The sequence below is a fragment of the Papio anubis genome, chromosome 9 (assembly GCF_008728515.1).
Source record: "Papio anubis isolate 15944 chromosome 9, Panubis1.0, whole genome shotgun sequence".
NCBI classification, from domain to species: domain Eukaryota; kingdom Metazoa; phylum Chordata; class Mammalia; order Primates; family Cercopithecidae; genus Papio; species Papio anubis.
The window spans coordinates 21,590,223-21,615,440 of NC_044984.1; the positions used below are offsets into that span (position 1 = coordinate 21,590,223).

Genomic DNA, 25,218 nt, shown 5'->3' on the forward strand with positions numbered 1-25,218 from the left:
ATACAGGATCTGATAGTTCTCATATCCCCTCCAGTATGGAGTCTCTATCGCCCAGCCTCGAGTGCAGTGGCGCAATCTGGGCTCACTGCAACCTCTGCCTCCTGGGTTCAAGCAGTTCTCTGGCCTCAGTAGGTGGGATTATAGGCGTTTGCCGGTACACCCGGCTAATTTTTGTGTTTTTGGTAGAGACGGAGTTTCACCATGTCAGCCAGGCTGGTCTTGAACTCCTGACCTCAAATGATCCACCCACCTTGGCCTTCCCGAGTGTTGGGATTACAGGTGTGAGCCACCTCACCTGGCCATATTCTTGCAGGGAGGGGGAATACATCATTTTAAAGCCGTGTGACAAATTCTCTTTTTGTACTGTCTTGCTCAGTCTCTTAATCTGGCTCCTCTTTCCTCCTCTTCTCCCAGCCCTCTTACATGTTAGTAGTATTCCCTAGTGTTCTGATTTGGGTCTACCCCTTCCAGGTTCTGTTCTTGGTTCCTAAAATGTTCTTGATTTCATCCCCTTCTCCCTTTATTTTTGACTTTTGATTGAGAACTTAATCTCTTACTAACATTAGCCTTTGCTGGTCTCTTTGCCTTCAGTTTGTTGTTGTTGTTGTTGTTTTTCCTGTCTTTAATTTATCCTGTTTATTAAGAAAGTGATCCTTTCTAGTAATTAGAATTTAATTTGTTAATTAGATTGTGTCACTTTTCTATTTTATGGCTCCCTGTGACCTACAGAATGAAATCCAAATGACAGCATCTGCAAACTTATTTCCCACTACTTCACACCTCCTACATCAGCCCTAGCAGAGTCATTTTGTGCCAACATACTCCATGATGTTTCATGTCTGTGTCCTTAGAAGCTTATTCCTTCTACCTGGAATGCCTTTACAGATTTCTTTCCCTGCATCCCTTTACAGATTTCTCTTATTCCTTATGGATGTGTCTTAAGTGCTGTTTCCTCCTCAGATAGTTTATGAAGCTGCTTTGATAAAAAGAAAAGCAGGTCCGAATAATAAGATCAGGGTATACGTGTTTTGAAATATTACAAATGGTTAGTAAATGTTTAGTGCTCAGGCCATGATACAGACTTCTGAGGATTATAAGACTTCACTTGTCATTGATTGTTTAATGTTGAGATGGTGGCAAACAAAAGTAGGTATATGCATTATAAAACCAAACAGAGTCTACATAATGACTTTGAGGAGTTTTTCTTTTTTTTCTTTTTTCCCCATTATATGCACACTTGGGATTTATTTTAGTTATTTACTTACCATATAAAGCTTTGAATATTTCTTTGCAACAGGGGTGAGTAGTCTAGAAATTAAAATACCTTTTAACAGAGAGACTTACATATCCATAACCTCCAAATGTAAAAGAAATAGTATAGTTACAGAATTTATTATTTTTTGGGGTGTACTTATATTTTGGGGGGATGCAAATGACCAATGGGCTGTTTTCTGCCTTTGCTTCTCATCCATTTAGAATCCACTGTTATATATTAATTTATCACTTTTCCCCCTATAAAAATGGTTGCCTACACAAATGAGATTTCAGTGAGGTTTTATGGATAATGCTTCTTTAGTGTAGAATCATTTAATTTATTTAAGCATATGAATAAAAACTAATTGAGAAATATAGTTACCATCTCTGCTTGACAATGGTGAGAAGAGCTAAGTTGGTATGTTTTTAAAATGCAGAATGATTCTTGATTTCTCAGTCTTTTCCACTACAGAATAAATTTAGTAGGAAGAAGAGATTAGGATACCATCTATAGGTGATTTTATATCAACGTAAAATATGCAAGGCGATTTAGACTAGTGGTTCTCAAAGTTTTCAATCTTAGGACCTCTACACACTTAAAATTTTTTTGAAGACCTCTACAAGCTTTTGTCTTTGTGAATTAATTGGCAGTATTTACCATATTAGAAGTCAAAATTCAAACATTTAAGTGTATATATATATATATATATATATTTAAAATAAACTCATTACATTAACATAAATACCATAAATAGAATAACTATTTTTCAAAACAAAAAACAATTTAGTGAGAAGAATGGCATTATTTTACACTTCTGCAAATTTCTTTAATGTCTGGTTTAATAGAATACAGCGGGATTCCCGTATCTGCTTCTGCATTACATCTTTTGTGATGGATTGTTTCATTTCAAGTATACGAAAAAAAGTTTCACACATGCATGCTGGAAAAGAGGAGTATTTTGCCTTTTCAGATAATTGTGGATATTCTTTTTTGATACTAGACCAAAACTCAACAAGTGATAGTTTCTTAAAGGTTAGTTGCTGTGAATAATCTGAACATATCAATTAACTTTTTACTGCGTTACATTAAGATCTACTGGTTTATCTTGCAGATTGAATGATTCTTTTACCTGTATGTGATTTGGTAATTTTAGCTTATTAGTTATTTGGAAAATAATTGATTCATTGAGTTGTATAGATCTTCCAAATGTTGACACATCTCATTATAAGATAGCTAAAGATCACATGTGTTGATATCACCACCAGTGTCATCAGAAAAACTTACAGTACTATATTGAGAAGCTGTTAAGCTCACAGAATCACATACAACTTTTCTCATGTTCTAATTTTAGGGTGAAAACTTGAATTTTATCATTGGCAACAAATACTGTCAGTTATTTTCACTGAAATGACAAGTTATCTTTTTTATAGTTGGGAAAATGTCTGCCAAATACCCAAGTCTGATAACTCTAGTTTGATAACTCTAGTTTGTATATTAGTCATTTTTTTTCAAGTAAAAATGGTGTTGCATTAAAAATGTGCAAATTCAACTCAAAAGTCAGTTACCTAAGTGTTTTTCCTGAGACAACCATTGTACTTTGGATATGCAGTAGACATGCTTTATATGTACTGCCTGTTTCCTCCCACAGAATACTAGAGCATGTATTTCAGGGTAGAGATTTAATAAAATTAATAGTTTTAATGGTTTCACAAAGGACATTCTTTAGTGGCTTTTTACTGTTATTGTGTGATGGTGAAGAATAAAACTGTTATACTAGTGTGATTTGCTACGACTGCCTTGACTTAAGGTAACAGTAGCTTCACCCTCCACTGCTTTTGAACCATTGGTGCAAACGTTAACATAGTCAAAAAGGCAAGTAACATATCAGTGTAGTTATGAAAGTAATTTTGGGCCTCTGAAACCTCCCATGGATTCATCAACCACTTTAAGAACCTCTGATGTAGACTTTGAAAAGAAGAAAGTCCTCTAATTTCGTAACTTCTTTTCTCAATACCCGATATACTTTTTTAGATAGAAGACCATTTTTGAAAATCTTTATCATTTTTAATCATTCTGGTTTCATATAGTAAGAATAGCTAGCATCCTATTGAATATTTGTTATATGCCAGGTATAGGCACTATTATGACCTACATTTTACAGATGAGGAAATAAAGGCACCGTGTTTGGTGCTTAAAGCCACACACCAGAGCCCAGCTTTTTTTTTTTTTTTTAACTATTATGCTTCATGTGCAAGTGGCTTTACTTGTTTAGTCTTTGCTACATTGTTTATTCTTTTCTATCCCTGTATCGGATAAGAAATTATATTCTTGTTCTTTTTCTTTTTTTTTTTTTTTTTTTTAAGAGATAGCGTCTCACTCTGTTGCCCAGGCTGGAGTGCAGTGGCGTGCTCCTCACTGCAGCCTTGAACTCCTGGGCTCTAGTGATCACTAGCCTCCTGAAGAGCTGGATAGTTAGTGATATTTTTTGGGGAAGCCAAAACCAAAGTGCAGTGTGCTTTTTAAATAGAGATCTTTAGGTTGAAAATTTGTTTTTTACATATATTATTTCCTTTAGTCTTTAAAACAATCCTATGTAGAATACAGAATGGCTGATATTCCCATTTCGTAAATGATAGATCTGACACTAAAGTTTGTGACTTATTAAAGGTTGCAAAGGTACTCAGAGATAGAGCCTGGACTGGAACCTCTACATCTTGTAATTCAAATTAAGAATTCTTTTTGATATACTGTGCTGCTTGACCTTGGTATTTAAAAATATCAAGGTCACGGCTGTTGAGTACTTTTTTGTTAGAGCCCCTTTGTTACCGTTGCTATAATGAATTTAGCTGAAACAAAAACCTTGTCTTTAATACTTTTTCTACTTAGAATTTCTAGTTAGAATATAGTATTTCTTGGGAAGTGAAATCTTGTTCAAATTTTAAAATATTACCATGTTCAACTGAAAATAGATTGTAAAGCACACATAATTATTTTATAGTTACTGATTACATACTAAATTTCCCTGTAAGTCCAAAGCCCATATTTTTCCTGACATAAGTTGTGTTACTTTATGTTGTAGTCTGTTATGCAGAATTAAGCCAATAAGATAATTTTCAGATGTTTTTCACCCCTAGAACATTTTTTACATTTAAATATATTTATTGCTTGTGAGATTTGGGTTTTCTTTTGTGTTTATATTTTTATGTCAAGAAACAAAGGCCTTTGATATAATGTGTAAGCCTGTTAGCAATTATAACCATTAAAAACACTAACATCTATCAGTGCTAATAGTGAACTTTGCTTTATAAAAAAGCAGGTCACAGGAACTGACCTCTATTTTTCAAGTGATTGTAATTTACCATAACCTCCTTTGGTGTTGACGAAAGTGATCTGTAGCCATCTAGCAGGTGTAGACTTCAATATGATCTAGGTTTTAGACACTGTATATAAAAAGAACAGCAAGAAAGTGGTGCATGGAGTTGATTTAGAGGATAGAATTAGCAATTCATATGTGTTTTACAGAGAAATTCATTATCATAATTTTTGATTTTTCTTTCCTTCTTTTAAGGCTTCTCATTTCTTTTGGGGATTGTGGGCTTTGATTCAAGCCAAATACTCCACTATTGAGTTTGATTTCCTTGGGTGAGTTAAATTTTATTATATGGATTACATTGGTCTCTGCTTTTGTTTGGATTAACATTTAGAATTCACAGGGAATATTGTAGTTATTTGCAATCAATTATAAAAGTTGCATACATTTAGTAATTGGTCTGTGAAGAAATTGCTATAAGCTGTTCAGTGCTCACAGGATTAGAAAAGTGTCCAGTAGGTGGTGCAGTAAACTAAAAATATGTCCTTTGAAAATCTTAAACTTGAAAAAAAACAGCTTAGAGAGGACTGAGTGGAAATAAGGGGAGGACCAAGTTTTTCAGCGTTGACTAATTTTTTTGTTGTTCTCTTTTTCTCACTAGGTATGCAATTGTTCGTTTTAACCAGTACTTTAAAATGAAGCCTGAGGTTACTGCATTAAAAGTGCCTGAGTAAAGAAGAGATTTAATTATTCTCCAGTAGCTGAGCAATGCTTGTGAATCTTTTCTTAAGAAATCCCAAAAAGCCAATATTAGTTAAAATTCTGTTATTTAATTTGGTTATCTTGCTTTATAAATTATGCCTCTAAACAATCAATCTATTTTTTAAATAGACTGAATGATGTCAAGAAATATACCTACTGCTCTTAGTATGTGGTGGATTAGAAATGTGTTAAATCTGCAAAAGGTATAAAGATGTCAGTTTAAGCATTTCTTTGATAATTTAACCTATGTTGTATGTGAATTATTTATTATAAACTTAACAGGATTCTGTGACTGTTTTTCTCTGTTTCATGTTTGTTGAGTGTAAGCAATGAAAATGTCCCAGATAAATTGTTTTCAGTTTTACTTTAATATTAATTTCAGTAAACATTCTAGTTGTTCAATGTAACCTTTTTATCTTGATGCATTGTAAGTAAAATGAATCATTTTCTCTTGAAATGCCAGTCATTGACTGATGTAGATAGTTTAGGATTTTCATATAAAAATATCTGTTTAGGAAGGTGAAATACATTCACTGTCTCTGTTGGTGGTACATCTTGTTGAATTCAATATTAGAAAGTATTTCTTTTTGGGGTAATATAACTTAGAATTAAATCCCCATTTCTCTATGTAGTCTGGCAGTATAAATATAAATATTTACCATATAATCTTGGAATAAGTATGAGTTAATGTTACCAAAATCTGTATTAAATAATGTTTTCAAATGCTAAATACGATCAAGTTACTATTTTCAGTTTTGAAAATTTTACAGTATCAAATTCTTTCTAACTAAAAATTTTCTTTTACTGTTAGAGATGCTTTATGTTTTTGATTATTAGTCAGTAGTATTGCTAATTTTTAAAACAAACATACAAAGTTTATCATATGTGGAAATAAGAAAATATTGTTTAGGTTAATTATTTTTTACCTATCCAGAGTCATTCCTTGCATTTCAGTTTCATGTTTTAGTTTCATGTTTCGTTCCTTACATTTTAGTTTCATGTTTTAGTCTGGTTCTATGTTTTTAGAGTGATAGCAAATGATTACTTGATACATGTAAGTTCAGCGTTATATGTTGAGGCAGTTATATAATTAAATAAGGAACACTTAGGGCATTGATCTTGTACACTTAAAATCTGACAGATGACAAAATGTGAATTAAGCAGAAATAGTCATGGCAGGAGGGTTTTTGTTTATTTCTCTTGTTTTTGTTTAACTGTATTTTTAATTTAGTTTGGTGGTAAGAAGGAGGTAATTATTATATGGAAAGAAGTTAGATCTTTCAGATAGATAAATAGGCTTCAGGTTTTGAAGTCTGCTGTTGTAGTTGGGCAGTCATGGTTAACTTTACTTAGAAAATTAGTCTGACAAGCTTTGCACTTCGGTCACATAAGTGCCCATGTACAAAGTTGGCTTACTGGATCTGCATATTCAAAATATGCAACTACAAATTTATCCTCTGAGAAATCTTCTGAGGAGTCTGATGTATTCCAAATGACTTAATATTCTCAGACAAATGCTTTAAAATACTTGGATTATCTCAAGATTTTTAAAGCTAATAAAGTAAATAGAAACACAGGCCATTTTAAATGGTAAATTCTAGTTACATAAATAGAATCTTAAAATATGTTTGTATCTATAACAGTGTTAGACCAGATTTGGTTTCTACCTCCCCAATGTTATAAATGTTCACTTTCGTTTTTACAAACCATATTACTGTAAGATCAATAGAACTTTGCCTAGTTGATTAAGTGAATGGAACCAATTAAACAACTAGTAGCTTTTTATAATGTTAGTGTGAACTTGAAAAATTGTTTTTGGTGGAATTTTTGTTTATGGTTGGAACATTTTCATAAAACAGATAAAGAATGTGTAATACTCTTGTTTTTTTTGTTTTTTTTGTTTGTTTTTTTTGTTTGTTTTTTTTGCTTTCTGCCTTCTAAAGTGCAACAGTATATATCTTGTAGAACTGTGGGAGGAGAGAAGATAATTTTTCTACCTTACTCCATATTCTTACTTCAAACTATTTTGAATAGAGATTCACTGAGCCATTGCTGATAGACTGTGCATAGCTACTAGCTGTCACACTATTATAAGTTTTTTGGAGAGATTCATAGGGAAGTAAATGTAACCAGGAATAAAGTCTCTCACTTTAGTTCTGGGAATATACAGTGGATCTTGGGAACAAAATAAGATACTTAATCTATTTTCCCCACTCTGGCTAGATTTTGGGTGTTGTGATGCTCCTACTTCCTGTGTAGGTTTTTGGGATCGTGGTGCAGGCTAGTAATAGGGTTCAGAATTGCTTCTCTTTTATATCAACCGCTTAAGGGATTCTAAAGAAGGGTAAATCTCAAAGTGCTCTAAAATCATCCCTCTAAAATTTGTCCTGTGGTGTGCTGAGATGTCTGTTGCCTTTTTATGTTAAGCTAAGGAACTTGAATGCCTTACCTAATAACTCAACTAGTAGTAAGCTCATTTTGTAAATATGAAAATGGCTGTAAGAAGTGGCATTCATGTATATTCAATGTTAGTCAATAGACCATAGTGGCCTGGATGCTTTAACAAGCAAAATTCCACAAATTTTTTCATTATTTCCCCTTCATACTTGTATGATCTCACCTGACCAGTGATTTCTTTTCCTCCTAACCCCATGCTACCACCATATTCTGGAAATCAAAAGAGATGTGGTAGTACATCATACAGTACACATGATCATCTGAGATCAATATGAGCACAAAACTCATCAAGTAGGTCTGCCTGGAATGTATATAAAATAATGTAAATAAAAATTTGTAAATTAGTGTGAATTGTATCTTGCATTGTGTATTGTTTTGCATTCTCTTCCCTTTTGTAGAAATTTTTCTGTAAGGAAATGATTCAGCTTGTTGGTTGTAGACTAAAAATAGCCAACAGTTGTGGCTGCACAGTGAGATCACAGGAACTGGAAATAGGGTTTGTCGGCTTTGGTTAATGTCAGTACTTATTTATTTAGCCTCTCAATGCTTAATAAGACTTTTCTTTATTTTTTAGTTGGCCGTTAGGTTTTGTGAGGTTAGATTCCTGGAAGCAGTGAATTTGTACACTGTTATATGAATAGAGCTCCATTCTTTGACTCATGATTCCAAGCTAAAGGAAATTAAAAATGTAATTTAATAATTTCCTATTTTTAGGGTTGTTAATTTTTTTTCTACAAAAAAACCTTAAAATTTTATATATCCCAATGTGAATCTAAGTTCCATATATACAGAAACAAGACAAATAATAAGTCTTTACTTCAACTTAAGCATATCTCAAATGACTTCTTTAAATTTAAAGTTGATCCTGATAGGATCATAAAAGACAGAAAAGACATAAGTAATCTTGTAATGACAACTGTTTCCATTTTTGCCGAACTAAAAATATTTAACTTCATAAATATATGTTACTACAGCTTCCAGATTTAAAGAAAAAAGTTTCCCCCAAACACTCTCAATTAAAAGTTAGAACCCTCCACTTTTAAAATTATATAGTTATTTCTTTTTTACATTACACAGAAGCCTTCTGTACCATTTTACGAATTCTTGTCTTCATAATATAAGTGAAAATACTGTCATTTCGATTTTCTGCTTTAAATTGCTTTTAATAAACATTCCAAAGTGATACAGACTTAAGCTTTTAATCAATCAGTCATTCGGTTGATAGACAAAGTTACGATGCTTTATGCTAGCAAACTTGTTGACAGCAACTTGTGCTACTTTATGCAGAAAACAAATGCTAGTAATTATTATGCACAGAGGAAAAATAATTTTAAGTATGTGGTAAAGCAGCTTCATTTTTCAAAATTGATTTGCTCTGCTTTTTCTTTAGTCCATTAGATTCCAGAATATCCTTTTACTGGGAATTTAGTTACGTATTAACCTGTTATCAGTTTGTTTTGAAAAGAAGACATTGTTAGTTATATTGAACCACCTTATTTTAAAATTTTTAACTTTTATATATCACTTGTGTGATTCCAGTGTCATGTCTTGGGTTTGATGTCGTTGGACAGAAAAGTGTATCAGTTATTTTAAATGAATTTTTCCCCATGTTTGAGGCTTAGTCTGTAAATGTGTTGCTGTAACAGAAAATACTTGGGTATGCATTACTTGAATACTTGAAGACTGAAATTAATAAGATGTATTACATAATGAATTAGATTTTTCTGAACAGTTTTTTACACTGAAAATCTTCATTTCTGGATTACAATTTGAAATGGAATGAAGACCTGAATTATTTGGATAGGAAAAAATTACGATAGTACTTATGGGAACTGTAAACTCTTTTGTGTTTGACGCATCAAACTTCAAGTTTTTTGTAGGTTTCTCTCCTGAAATTTTCTTTCTCTTCTATACTTTATGCACTTACTATACTACTGATGTAATAAAAGGGCAGGGTTAAAAATATTGTATCTGTATTCATTGTGAATCCTATAGCTTTTCTAGTTATCAAAAAATTTCTTTCTAAAATACTCTTAATCCCATTGTTTTGGTTTACACCTTACCAATTTGTGGTATTTCAAATGCCATTAATCATTTTAGTACAACACCTGTGTTTATAAAAATTTGAAAACATTCAATATTGTATTTGAAAGTAATTAGTGAATGGTAAGAAAAAAACTGGCCGACAGAATTATAGGTGATGCATTAGTTAAGTTTCAAAACTCATAATAAAGGAACCTTCAGAGATAAGTTGAAACCCAGTGGTATCCCTGGATACCACTGGGGACTGGAAAAGACCCCAAAAAGGCAGTGGAGAAGATTAGTGTTTACTTGCTATGGTTGTGGTGTGCTGCTACTTAATTACAGGTGGTGACACACTGAAATTCTTATTGTCCAATAATCTGAAGTAGTTTCCGGTATTTATCTGTACTAAATTGGCTATAAATTGAGTCTGCAAAGAGGAAACTTTTTGACTGTACTGTATTTAGGAGCCTTTGTACAGCTAGGTCAAATCTCCACGATATGAAGTATTTGAGTTTTAAAATATACTGTTATTAAAAGGAAAAAGACATGGCCATTTTTCCATGTGCTTAAATGATAATTTCCTTATTCAGTTTCAGAAGAAAAAGAATGAAATTGAGTAACTGTCATTGCATTAGCTGTATGTTGAATTGGGAAATTGTGGCATAAAGCTTAAATTCGTGTTTATCAAATGTGAAGCATAGTAGTATAATGCTGCTTTGTATATAATGTAAGTGCTACAAATAGTCTCAGCACTGACAATGTATTGATACCTCTTAAATGAATGCAACTTTTGATGTAGGTGTTTTGATATGCCTCAGAAAATATCTGAGTGTCTAAGAATTTGTTAATCTGTTTGGTAATGAAGATACTTCCTGTGGTTTTGTTTCATATTTTCATGTTTAAAATTTAAGTTTTACATTTTTACTACTGTTAATTTAAGTAAAATTTGTTCTGTGGTTAAAATGAGGTTGGCAGTGAAGAAAATTAAAAACAGCCTCATTCATGTAACTGGTTAAGTAAAAATACATTTTCACTATGTGTTCATAAACTTTTAATGAAGCTGTTTGTCTTTCAGTTCAAATATAAGTGATGTTTAGGCTTTATTTCTGTTAATAAGGCTTTTTACCATTGATTAAATGAAGGAATGTATCTTTTTGAAGAGATTTATATTCTGTAAATAAAAATTGGTTGTAACAATAAAGTTGAGTTCTAACTACAGTGTATTCATAAATTTTGTTACTTCAACTTATTTTTGAAGTTTGCCTTGTGAATATCTGCAAACAAGACTTTCCAAAGTTAGTATATAAGTGTATATGTGGAGTGATTCTTTAAATTCTAATTCTAAATTCTAGGTTTTTTTTTTTTTTTTTTTTTTGGTTTAGTTTTAGTTTTATAAACATTAAAAAGTATTGTGGGATCTGGCCAGCAGCCCGCAATGCAACAGGGCTCTTTCTTTGCTCTCAGGCAGATCAGCAGATGGAGAAATAATAGACCCACACAACATAGTGAAAGCTGTTTCCAGGGGGTCACCACCTTCTGGTCCCACGGTGCCGCCAATGCACTGGATATACCAGCATTTATTATTAAGTTTAGTGAGAGGGGGGTAGGTTAGTGAGGGATTTAGGGTCATTTGATTATTAGGTGAGATGGTCACATGGGGATGAAGTAATTCTTTAACATAACATCTGTATGCAGAAGTACAATATACAGAGATAAGAATTTATAATATAGTGTGTGCATCAGTAATTTCTAACAGAGCCTTAAAACAGAAACACGGTCTTTTCATAACCTACGATTAGCAAGATACTAATCAGCAGTAACAGTTGCAGCAAAAACTGGTTACAAACAATCCATAGAAACAGGACGTGAAGCTAGACAACCGGTTAGACCAGAAATTCTCAGAAGGGAGTATGCCTTAAGCCTAAAGAGGCCTAGAAGAGCCAAGGCAAGATGAGGGCATTTATAGCCCCATCTTATCCATATGGACAGGCACACCTCATGCATCCGTTTATAGGCTCTCCACAAGGGTCGCATTCCATTCCCAGAGCTATGAACATCTGCTTTTCTGGGATAGGAATCTTGGTGATGTGAAACCTCCCTGACTGTACGTGTCACAGGCTCTCTGCAGGGGGAAGCACATCATGCACTGTTGGCTCATTCTGGCAGTCCAAACTGGTATTGTCTTTACACAATCCTGCATGCAATTTTGTATTTACAATAATCAGGAGCATTTCTTCTTTTATTTTGTAGCAATAGTTTCAAGGGGTCTCCCTACAAAAAAGTTTTGAAAAAATGTTTACTTTTGGAAAAATTTGGTTGAGATGAGACTATGGAATATTACATAACTTATAAACATTCTGTTTACCTAGTTTAAAAATTCACTATTCTTCTAACTATTATGCTTTGTGTCTTCACTATTCTTTGGAACCAGAGTTGGGAAACAGAGGAATAAAGACACTGAGACGTAGCATCTTATGGTCTAGGCAGGGATTATCCATTTAAACAACAAACTCTTAAAATTATCAGATAGTGTGATAGATGATCTCTGCCTTCAAATGATGTTTATTTGCCATGAAGGTCAGTTGTCCGTAAACAAAAATAGTCATTAATTTGTGTTCATGTGTGGGGTTTTTTGTAGAATGTTTTCCAGTTTGGGTTTGAGAATTTCTGATGATTAGCTTGCAGTTATGTATCCCCAACTGGGGATAACATCAACAAGTTCCTCATCTCACGTGTGATACCTTAACAAGGATACATCACTTATTAATTTTGATCACCTGGTTAAAGTATTGTTCTGTGTCTTCACTGTATATTTTCCCCTTGCAACAAATAGGCAATCTGTGGGAAAGTGCTTTAGATTGAGTATTTTGCTCCCCTACAAACATCCCCTTTTTCCTTCCCTGATTTAGCAATACTTGATAATTCTCACCCAATCCAGTCTTTATTATGATGATTGTAAAATGGTGTTTTAAAAATATTGCTATGTTCTCCTTTTCTCAGCATTTTACTGAAAGGAATTGTCCTCTTATTTGCACCTATCTACCTACCTACCTACCTACCTACCTACCTATCAATCATCTATCATCTATTTGTATTTTAAGTGTAGACTCATAGATTTCTGTTTTATTCAGTGGATTATAATCTGCTATTAATACTATTATTTATTCATGTCATTGTTAAAATTGTCTGAGATTGGTCTTGAGGGAGCCCCTCAGATTTGGTTCCTTTTGCTATGCTCCCAACATGTTTTGAGCGCTTACTTTCTGGCAAAAGAAGACATTCTAGATTCATCGTGTACCTTTTGTGCCTCAGCCCAGTATCTGCTGGATTCCTCCCAATTCTCCCTCTCCTCCATCCCTCCTTTTTTCCACCCGTTTTCCCCTTTTAATTAATATCCTGTGTGGGAGTGGGGGAGGGATACTTTGAAACTATGCAAATCTTTTGCCATTAACTTTAGCATCCATTGGTGGGTTTTGTTTGCAACAATTACTGTGTTTGTCTAACACTGATTTTCCATTTCCCTCTTCTACTTTTGAAAGTTGGAATTTTGCTGAAATAAGGAGGGATACCTTTTTTACACTTATTTATTTAACTAGATCAGTAAGGACTCAGATACTTAATTCACTGGCCTGTAATCCACTACAATAATTTTTTTGGCCAACTTGTTGACCAAAAAATAATTTTGTTGCTCAAGTTTTTCATTTTGGCAATTGGGAACTTTTTCAGCTTGGCTTCTGTATCATTTCAACATGCCTACGATACAGGAATTAAGAAGAAATTACTGATGCAGATATTGAGGGTACTGAAGTCCTCAGTATGGTTTTCCTTTTAACTTGGTGGCTCACACATGTAATCCTAGTACTTTGGGAGGCCAAGGCGGGCGGATTGCCTGAGCTCAGGAGTTTGAGACCAGCCTGGGCAACACGGTGAAATCCTGTGTCTACTAAAATACAAAAAAATTAGCCAGTCATGGCAGTGTGTATCTGTAGTTCCAGCTACTCGGGAGGCTGAGGCAGGAGAATTGCTTGAATCCCAGAGGTGGAAGTTGCAGTGAGCTGAGATCGGGCCACTGGTCTCCAGCCTGGGCAACCGAGCAAGACTCTGTCTCAAAAAAAAAAAAAAAAAAAAAGGAAAGGAAAGCAGCCCCAAATCATTTTCCCTTCTAACAAAGAGCCGCCTGTAAAATAGAGCTGCAGACATAGATGCCGGCAGTTGTGCCAATCATGTTCAGAATGGCAGCTGGTCTTCCCTTCTCTGCCAGCCACATGTACAGTAAGGAGCAGATAAGATGGTGCTGGCCAAGGGGAAAGTTCATTTGCATAACAAGATGAGGGTGGGGAATCCAGCATTCCCGGGCAATATGATGGAACCAATCTGTGAGCCCAATCTGTGAGCCCTACATAAATCAGACACTGCCTCCTCAAGCCAGTCTATAAAATCCAGACATAGGTGGCTGAATGGCCTTTTCCTCTCCAAAGTCCCTTCTCTCTCACTAGACAGAGAGCTGTTTTCCTTTCTCTTTCTTTCGCCTTTCTTAAACCTCTGCTCCTAAACTCCTTGTGTGTGTCTGGGTCCTAAATTTTTATGGCAGGAGACGACAAACCCCAGGTATTTCCCCCAGACAATGTAGCCACTTCAGCTACAATAATTATTTGTATGTATTTATTATTATTTCTTAACCTCTAGCATTTGCAGTGTAAAGCTACATAATTTTTTGAGCACTTCTTTTTCTAACATGAGGTGTTTCAGGCTCATCTTGTACCTTCCCTGCCTCAACCCTCAATTCAACTATTTCTTCAAGGAGTTCTTATTTCTTTTTTTTTTTCTATTTATTAGAGAATGGTATTTAGAAATCAAGACCGGGTGCCAGGTGCTTATTACTACTGAGTTCTTGCTACTTCTTCTTTTTTTTTTTTTTTTTGAGATGGAGTCTCGCTCTGTCGCCCAGGCTGGAGTGCAGTGGTGCGATCTCAGCTCACTGCAAGCTCCGCCTCCCGGGTTCAAGCGATTCTCCTGCTTCAACCTCCTGAGTAGCTGCAAGTACAGGCGCACGCCACCACACCCAGCTAATTTTTGTAATTTTATTAGAGTTGGGGTTTCACCCTGTTGACCAGGATGGTCTCTATCTCTTGACTTGGTGATCCACCCGCCTCAGCCTCCCAAAGTGCTGGGATTACAGGCGTGAGCCACCATGCCCAGCCTGAGTTCTTGCTACTTCTACATTCCATCAGTGGACATTTTAGAAAATAAATATATGTAGACTACTATACACACACATGCCTCTATACTTTTTCATCTGTGTTTGTAACTTTTTATTTTGAACTCATTTCAAATATACAGAAACGTCACAAGAATCATTTTGTGAACTCCTATTTTTTCCCATGCCCTCCAATAAATATTTGCTTTGTTTTATCATTTTCTCTCTACATCTATATTTCTTTTTGTGAATTATTTGAGAGCAAATTGCACACATAACTCTCCTTTATTCCTCCATTCTTGTATTTTCTAAAAACACTGTTCTGACCCCCACTGTTTCTGATGAGCAGTTGATCATTCAGATGAATGTCACTTTGTACATAGTGTGTTATTTTTTAGTGACTACTTTCAAGATTTTCTTTTTTCATTTGGTTTTCAGTAATTTGATTATGGTATGCTTTGGTGCAATTTACTTTGTATTTATTATCTTGCTTGAGTTTTGAACCACTTGAATCTATAAATTTACGCCTTTTATGAAATTTGGGAAATGTCATTCTCATTTTTTTGTCCCTATGATATGTTGAAGTTTGATATGTTGAAGTACCTGATCGTTATGTGATTCTGTCAATTTCACCTTGTATCTCTTGTAGTTTCTGCTTCATATAGGTTGTTGCTGTGTTATTCGGTGCATAAATATACATATTGTTAGATGTTCATTGTAAATTGTGGCTTTTACCATTGTAAGGTTTCACTCTTCATCCCATTTAATACTTTTTGGTCTGAATTCTACTTTGACATTAGGATCATAACCCTCCTTTCTTATTTCCAATTGCCTGGTTTATGTTTGTTTATCCCTTTAACTTTTTTGAGTTACTGGTTTAGATATGTCTCTTATGTATAACATATAATTGGATTTTACCCTATGAGTCAGTTTGAAATCTTATCATGTTAATGTACCCATTCATATTTTTTGTATGACTGATATGTTTGGACTCAACTCTGGCTATATTAGTCTGTGTTAAAATTACTATGTATTGTTAATATTTGTTATTTTTTCTGCGTCTAGTTTGTCTTTTTTGTTATTTTGCTATCTGTATTCAGGAAGGTTTGTATTTTTGTTCTAGTGATTTTCTTTATATAATTTTTATAGGGGCTTTTTCTCTTATTTAGCTTTTCCTGTCTTGCCTGTCAGTTTTAAATTCTATCCTCTGACTCCATCTTATTTACTGAACAGTCGGTGATGTTACTCTACTTCTCTGTCTCTCTTTTTCTCCCATTTTATTTAGTTAACATTCTTTGCATGTTAGAACATATAACATTTCCATATAGGCAAACAGTGTCCCTATCCTTGTTTGATTCTTACCTCCACAATGATATATATTAAATTCATTTTTTTTGTTGTTGTTCATACTTTTCTTCTAATCCTCTTGACCAGGTTAACTCCTACTCTGTTAAAACTTTTAAAAACTGCTTTGGAGGTAAGACTTTCGGGGAGCCATCTTTCTGTTTGTCAGCTGTCTTTTTTGCCCCCATCCCCTGTCTCAGTGCAGTGCTCTAGGAACACATTCCACAAAGACACAAAGACAGGATTTGATTTTGGAAAGAGATTAAAAACTCTGGACATAATTGTCCAGAATAATTTTTTTTCTGAGTTGATATGATGCTCTCAAATCTGCTGCATTGAAGAACCTGTACTTCATTACTTTGGAAGTTGTGAATTCATTTTTTTAACCACATATTTCTGTATGGTTTGGTTTTAGTTTGTTTAGTTGGGCCTGAATTGAGGGAAGTATTTAAATACTTTGTAAACTGCCATTGATTTCCTAGAGGCGACTAGAATTCAGTCTTCTTAGAATCTAGCATCCCTACAGCTTTTAAAGTCCCACCAGTGTATGGTCTTAAAAATGTGTGTCCATAACATTGAAACAAGCATTAAACGATTTTATCTCTCTAGATGAGTTTCAGCCAAAACCTATAACTGGTTTTCTCAGACTATTGCGTAAAAGTCAATAAAACTCAAGCCAAGCATTACCGACTTTTGATACCAAAACTTTATTTTCAAAAATGGCTGTTATTAAGATTTGGCAATTGCACTGCTTTATCTCCTCTGACCCCTTCTCTCAATGAGATTATCACAAAAGAAGAATCAGCCTAAATCTCTTCTTTGACATATCAGGTATTTTTACTGTATTATTTTAATTCAACACAACATCATGAATCAAACATTCTGGTTTCTACTGCAATTTCTCTAGCTGGTTTTCTCAACTATATTATGAATCTTAATAGTTGAAAAATTATTTCGACTCTTATAAAAATATATATTTAGTAATTAGTTGATAAGGATTGCCATTTTAATCTTCTCACCACATTTCAAGAAGCTAACTAAAACCGTTCCCTTTTTTTTCTAGTTTTGTAACACTTGGAAAGAATTTAAAATGTTATTGTGCTTCTTGCAGGTTTTCTTTTTTCTTTTCCACATGGAAACAGAAGGCTGTGTAGGTGCCTTGTAAAAGTCTGTCTTGGTGACATCCCTAACAAGAACCTAAAGCAATCTTGCTAAAAAATATTTCTGAGTTACAGCTTTGAAATATTCTAAAACAGAAAATTCATTAACTGGAAAGAAAATGTAACCATTTGACCACATTTGCCAGTGAATTTCCTTACTTAGCTAGAGGAGGAGAATTCTTTGTCTTAAATTACCTGGTAATTGTCTTGACAATATCAGCTCATTTGCCTTTGCAATACAAATGAAGAATGAGAGGGGGGTTGCTAATTTCACAAGTCTTTGTAAAGGTTGAATGGAGTTTCATTTTTCTCTTGTTTATCCTTGTAAACCCTGAGTATCTCACTGGAGACAGAAAGTAAAGGTAATGTGTTACATAGTAGAAAGGCCCTGTTCAGGTGGCAAGAAGTCCCATTAATGACCATGGGTTTTCTGGGCTTCATATTCTCTTTTATAGAATAATCAGATTAAATAAGATTACCTCTAGAATCTTTTCTATTTGTAAAATGCTAAGATATGGTAACCAAAATGTTACCAGAAAGGGGCCCCAATCCAGAGCCCAAGAGAGGGTTCTTGGACTTCATGCAAGAAAGAATTTGAGGTGAGTCCATAAAGCGAAAGCAAGTTTATTAAGAAAGTAAGGGAATAAAGAATGGTTATTCCACAGGGAGGGCTCATAGACTTGTGGATATTTTCTTAGCCTCCCACTGCTATCTCTTGCCAACAAACACTTGCACTATGCAAAGTTCATGAGACATGCCTATGTCACACCCGACTTATCTTTCCTGTTGGTCATTTCCTATTCTAGTCGCTCTTTCTTCCTCATGAAGAGCTTTAGTATCTCTGAGTCCCAGTCTCCCACTGCTGCTATCACCACAGGCAGCTTACTTGAGGATGACCCTTCCAGCAACTCAGGCTGGAAGCGCCTGGGCGTCTTCAAATTTTAGTATTATTCATTTCCATTTTATATCAACTTCCCATGTGGATAGTCATAATCTGTGCCTAACTCCTGACCTGAAAAATGTATCACCACTGAAATGTAAAAACTAGTATCAATCTTTGGCTATGCTTTTCTATTCATCCAGCTTTTTTCATTTTTTCCCCTTTCACTTCACCTTTTCTTTTACCTCGTAAAACCTCCAGACTTTGGACCGCATTCATTTCTGTCCAGATATCCCCCTTTTGGCCTATTATTATCTAGGCTAGATGATGGCATGTCACCTCAGGTCCTCCTGCCAGCCTTTTTAACTACTGGCCACCACCATCTTTCTCTCACCAATATCCAGCCAATTCTTAGACTTGGATATATCCTGCCCCTGGGGTTGGCCCTGCCCCGTGACAGCTTTGTTAGCTGATGCTCCCCAATTCCAAAGTCTCCATTGTAGACTGCACCTTTAAGAGCAGTTGACTTCAGGAATAGATAGCTGAGTTAATCATGCTCTTCTGTTAAAGCCATGTTAGCATTGTTTGTCCTTGCAAAGCACTTCTAGTCAGTTTGCGCTCTAATTTATTAATTCATTTCCCTTTTACCCATGCCTTCCACTCTTATTCCACTGCTCCTAATAAGCAGCCATTTTATTGTATATATTTTTAAATTTGAATGTAATTTTACAATATGTGTATAGTTTTATGGCCATTTAAATTCACATAACATTAATTTAGTCATTGCATTCTTATTCTCACTTTTTTCACCAAGCACTGTATTTCCAGGATTAATTTTTGTAGCTCTGTGAATATGTATTTCTAAGGTATTGTTTCTGTTAGCTGCACAACCATTTAGTGTGCATCGAAAACATTTCACCTATCCTTTCTCCCGGTGATGGACACTCAGGTTGCCTGTAACTTTTTGACACCACAAACAATAATGTATGTCCTCATCATATATCTCCTAATGGACATGTTATAATTTTACTGGGATATAATTTTTTATTATCATTGTATAATGTTACTAAATATATCTGTTATCATTATTTCATAAGAAATGTACCACATAACAATGTTTTGGTTAATGATGGACAATGTATATAATGGTGGTCCCATAAGATGATAAGGGAACTGAAAAATTCTTATGGCTTAGTCTGGATAATCTTGACCCTGTATAGGCATAGGCTAATGTGTGTGTTTGTGTTTTATTTTTTAACAAAAAAGTTTTTTAAAAAAATTTTTAAATAGAAAAAAGCGTATAGAATAAGGATATAAAGAAAAAAAATTTGTGTACAGTTGCACAGTATGATTGTGTTTTAAGTATTATTATAAAAGAGTCAAAAAGTAAAAAAATTTAAAAGTTTATTCAGTAAAAAAGTTACACTAGGTTAAAGTTAATTTATTATTGAATAAAGAAAAATATTTTGAAATACATTTAGTGTAGCCTAAGTCTTCAGTGTTTATAAAGTCTACAGCAGTATACAGTAATGTCGTAGGCCTTCTTATTCACTCACCAGTCATTCATTGACACCCAGAGCTTGACTTCCAGTCCTGAAAGCTCCATTCATGGAAAGTAGCTTATACAGGTGTACTACTTTGTATCTTTTGTACCATGTTTTTACTGTAGGTTTTTAATGTTTAGATATATTTATATACACAGATACCACTGTGTTCCAATTGTGTACAGTATTCAGTATAGTAACATGCTGCACATGTTTGTAATCTAGGAGCAATAGGCTGTACCACATAGCCTAGGTGTTTAGTAGGCTGTATCATTTAGGTTTCTGTAGTTACACTTCATGATGTGCACACAATGATGAGATTGCCTAACAACGCATTTCTCAGTACATATCCTCATGGTTAAGCAACATGTGACCTACTTTCACTAATGATGAACTAGGATGGTGTGCTAGCGGATTGAAATCCATTGGTGTAGCGTGATTATTCAGGAATTTTAAATGAATAAGGGGAATGATAAATATAAAGATAATTGAATTGAATTGTTGTTATAAATTGCATTGGTAACCTGTAGATGGATAAAGAAAAGCTGAGGTCAATTAGCAAACAATTGAAAACTAAATAACAGAGCTGGTCTCTTTGGTAACTTACAATGAATGTATTGACTTGATGGTACTCTCTTGGGATATGCAATTTAACATTCTAGTAAGGGCTCCGGGGGGTGATGCAAACTTGCTACCAGGGCAAAAAATGATGGCCCACATGAATGAGGCTGAAATGCCTGAATTGCCACGACATACATTAGAAAAAGATATTACCGTAAAGGGTTGAGAACAGTGGACAGGCTGGACATATAATATTGTATATATAAGGCCAGAAGACACATCAGAAGGGTATGTTTTATAGGGAGGCAAAGAGGACACATCATTTCACCAAGGCTGTCAGGAATAAGCTGATGAAAGATCCACCAGTCAAGAGTTCAGTGACAGTTCTCTGTAAGCCAGTTCTGCAGATAGGAGAGGCTACCACAGAACTTTTCTCATTGGTGGTATTGGAAATGATAGTGCTCTGAAGCGTAGAGGCCAGATGGTTGTGCTTAACTGCCAGAAATGAGGGGGTCATGATTATCAACACGATCAAGAAGCTTGAAGTAACAGCCTAGGGAGCTTGACCAGTTAAGAATTACGGAGACTATTACCATCATTAGATGTGAGCAAATAGAGCCCCCTGCCGTGGTCCCCATGCTTTGGTGTACCATCTTGGTAATTTTAAAAGTCTCTTTTTGGTACTGTGACCAGCTGAGATTGAGACTGCCATCCAGGTGGTATGCTCCAAGACTAGACCAAGACCTTTGTGAGTTCCGGTTGTCATTTCTCCCTTTTGACCTACTAAACTGCATGGGGAGTCAACCATATGCCAAGGCTTTGTTAGCATCATCATGATGTGCCATAATATAGTCCAAACAGATCTAGACCATCTGGATACCCTGGAAATCATCATACCAATCCGTTACATCAGTGACATCCTGCTGATCAGGCAGGATGAACAAGAGGTAGCTAACATGCTAGAGGCCTTGGCAAAACACATATGTGATAATCCTTAAGAAGATTTAGGGACCTACGACTTAACACAATTAGGGGTTCAGTGGTAAAGATCATGCTGGGGCATCCCCTCCAAAGTAAAAGACAAATGTTTTATTGCGCATCTTTGCCTACAAAGAAGAAATCATAGTACCTAGGATATCTCTTTGAATTGCAGAGACAACATATTCTACACCTAGGAATACTGTTTCACCCCATGTTGTTGGTGATATGGAAGATGTCAAATTTGAGTTGGACTTGGAGCTGATAAGACCTTTTCAACAAGTCAAGCCTATGGTGAAAGTAGCCTGGCCACTTGAACTATATGTTTGGTAGAGCCTATGATGTTAGAGATGTCAAAGGTGGAAAAAGATGTAATATAGAATTTCTCCCTGTGGAGAAAACCCTTAGGTTTTGGAGTAGTCTTGCCATCTGCAGCACAGAATTAATTGCCTTCTGAAAAATAGCTGTTGGTGTGCTACTGGACCTCAAATAATCAAGAGATGGAGCACTTAATTATGGGACCCCCAATTATTATGCATCTTGAACTGGTCATCATGATCTGGATTCTGTTGGTCCTACTAGATTAAAAACTCAGACAGGCCCAGTGGCAATTCATTTTAAATTTAAAATAGGAAACTGGGGACTAGATATGAACAGGACAGAAGATAAAAGCAGGCTGAATGGGTGGTTAACCCATCCCCCTATGCTGTTCATCATATTGGCATATCACCCCTCCACCACTTTATACATGGGCGGTCTTACATGACCAGCTGAAGGTAAAGGAGAAAGCCTGGGCTTGCTTTATAAACAGGTGGCCTTATATGAGTGTAAGCTGGGTGTGGATAGCAGCTGAATTACTGCTCCACTCAGGATGGTCTTGAAAGACAGTGGTGAAGGAAAATATTCCTAGTGGACAGAGTTTTGGGTGGTTTATTAGGCTATCCAGTTTGTATGGAAGGAGGTTATGCTGTACAAGGACTCATGGGCAATGAGGAGCTGGTCAGAGATGGAAGGAAAGAAGATGTGAAGATTAGTGACAAGATCTGGGAGAGAGACATATAGTTAGACACACGGGAGTAGGCACAAAATTTAAGGATCTTTCTGTCATATGCTAACATGCCCCAAACATGGAATCCACCATGGATGAGCCACTAAACAACTAAGTAGACAAAACGGCTTGGCCATTTCACATTAGCCAGCTTTCATCACTGGCCACCCCAGGGCTAACATGATGGGCACATGCATGAAGTGGCCACGTTAGCAGGGATGGGGGCTATTTTTAGGCTCTATTTGAGTTTCTACCAAGCCTCATCTGCTGCCTCTGAAGCTCTGACCAGTCAACAACAGAAAGCAACGCTGAGCCCCTCATAAGACATGATTCCTCTTTCATAGGTGTTACTCCCTGATGAACTTTTCTACTCTCTACTCTCTTTCAGTCTCTGCTTCCCAGAGAACACCACCTGGGACAACACATTATTTCCCAAGAAGACATTATTTGCTGCGTTTTTCCCAAAAACATGTGATACTTCTAAAACCACTGTCTGACCCTTGTACCCCTCTTTCCCTCGCACTTGATCTTGCCTCTAATTTCACAGACAATCAATTAAAATGTCCCACCACATTCCATCCTCAAAACTAAAAATATTATGGATCCTCCTCGTCTACTTTTCAACCTCAGAAGTAAAAATGCTCTTTATCCCATTCAATACCAGTGATTTCCTTTATGTCCTCTCTTCTTTGTTCAATTAGTTTCCTCTTAAGAATGTTCCCCATAAGACAGGAAATGCAAATGTGTCTTCTTATCTTAAAACAAACATGATAACAATAAATATTTTCCATTACCTGAACCCTTTCAACATCATAGCTGAAGTTCATGAAAACTCAGTGTACTCTTGGTATCTCCATTTTTTTATCTTCAGCTTTCATTTATTATGGTTTTAGTGGTCTTTTTTTTTTTTTTTTTTTTTGGTCTGAACAAAATAATTCTCCACACAACTATTTTATATTTATTTATATTTATTCTAATGAGACCAGAGATTCTTTGTGTTAAAGATTTAATTTGTAAATCAATCAGTGGAAAATTCTTGATGAAATCTAAATGCAAATTTCTAAGCACTTGGAAAGAATTAATCTGTCCTTTAGTTAGGACAAGGCTGGTGATGTAGATCCAGATAGAAGGGCGGGCGTATGGCATAGATATTCTTCTTGTGCTACTTCCACAGATATCCTTCTATTCTCCATGAAGAAGGGAAGTCTTTAGTATTCTCCAAGTCCCTGTAGTAAGAATGGAGGCTTAGTGGTGGGGTGGGGTGGGGCAACAAAGGGAAGAAGGGTTATGTGAATAGTCTGACCCATAATATTGACAGATATCACCTCTTCCCCCTACCTCCCTCCTCTCCAAATAATTTCCATTCACTGACATTGACCTCAAGTACATATTGATTTGAGGACTTGACACTAAGGCACATATAACCAATTGACTTAACCTTCTGTAAAACTCCATAGGTCTTTCTGTTATTAAGATTCAGATGCTTTTTTAAATTCAGGTAAGCTTCCTATAGTCTCCTTGCTTGATGGCCTTAGGGGCTTAGCAGCCTCCTTTCTTTTCTTCTTCCTCTTCTCTTAAATAATATAACCTTTATTACCTCCCTTATTACAAATGATGCTTGTTCACTGGAGAAAAATCAGAAACTACAGAGAAACCAAAAATAAAATTATTTATAACCCTATTTTCATTTTGGTATAAGTATTTTCCAACCTTTCATTATGCTGAGTATCTGTTTGTGTGTGAATGTATGTACATACATAAGTTTATTGCGTTAGGCCGTGTCACAAATGAACCCACATACACATACAGATGTACACTAAAAAACTGACCACAGTTGTTTTACATCGTTTTTTTCTGCTTTTCAGAAAATGTTCATTTTTAATAGCTGCCTGAGTTTTATTATATGTTATACCATGATTAACTTTGGCAAGTGCCTATTCTGGACATTTTAGGTTTCCAGTTTTTATTCTTTTCCAACATATTAACGCGGCTGTGAAAAACAGTATTATATTTAAATCTTTGTGCCCATTGTCAATTTCACTTCCTACAAGTGGAATTCTGGGTCAAATGATATGCATATTTTTGACATATTTTGTTGTACTTACTTCTGAAAGACTTAAACAAATTTTTATTCTTACCTGAACTTTGAGAATCCTTGCTAACAGTAGCTAATCATCATTAAAAAAAATACCTGCCCAGTGTGCTAAGCCACAAATGGTATCTCCTTCTTTTTTCCCTTTCTTTTTGAGACAGTCTTGCTCTTTCACTCAGGCTGGAGTGCAGTGGCGCAATCTCGGCTCACTGTAACCTCTGCCTCCCAGGCTCAAGCAATTCTAATGCGTCAGCCTCCCTAGTAGCTGGGATCATAGGCGTGCGCCACCACACCCAACTAATTTTTTGTATTTTTAGTAGAGATGGGGTTTTACCATGTTAGCCAGGCTGGTCTCAAACTCCTGGCCTCATGTTGATCTGCCTACCTCGGCCTCTCAAAGTGTTGGGATTACAGGCATGAGCCACCGCGCCCGGCCAGGTATCACCTTTTCTTCGTTAAAGCTCTGGCCACCTGTATCCTGTGGAGATCAAATTCCTACAAACAGCTGCAGAGTAGAAGGCAGCCAATCTTCCTTATATACCCATGCCTTGCTAGGCATAGGTTCTGGGACTACTGAAATAAATACAGCATAGTTCAGTCTCTAC

At 35.4% G+C, this 25,218-nt stretch overlaps 1 protein-coding gene across 2 annotated transcripts in view; it reads left to right on the forward strand.

Moving 5' to 3' along the window:
* Positions 1 to 11,030, forward strand: part of ETNK1 (ethanolamine kinase 1) — a 64,409-nt gene extending 53,379 nt beyond the window's left edge. The window contains exons 7-8 of one of the 2 annotated variants that reach the window (XR_002515581.2): positions 2,101 to 2,287; positions 4,824 to 4,888. Coding sequence is in view for 1 of the 2 variants with exons in the window: in XM_003906110.5 (XP_003906159.1) it covers positions 4,824 to 4,897; positions 5,227 to 5,299 (147 nt within the window). In the remaining variant the exon portion in view is untranslated. Of the gene's footprint in view, positions 1 to 2,100; positions 2,288 to 4,823; positions 4,898 to 5,226 lie in introns of those variants that run through there. The other variant, XM_003906110.5, reaches the window with a different exon arrangement.
* Positions 11,031 to 25,218: the final 14,188 nt, after the last annotated feature.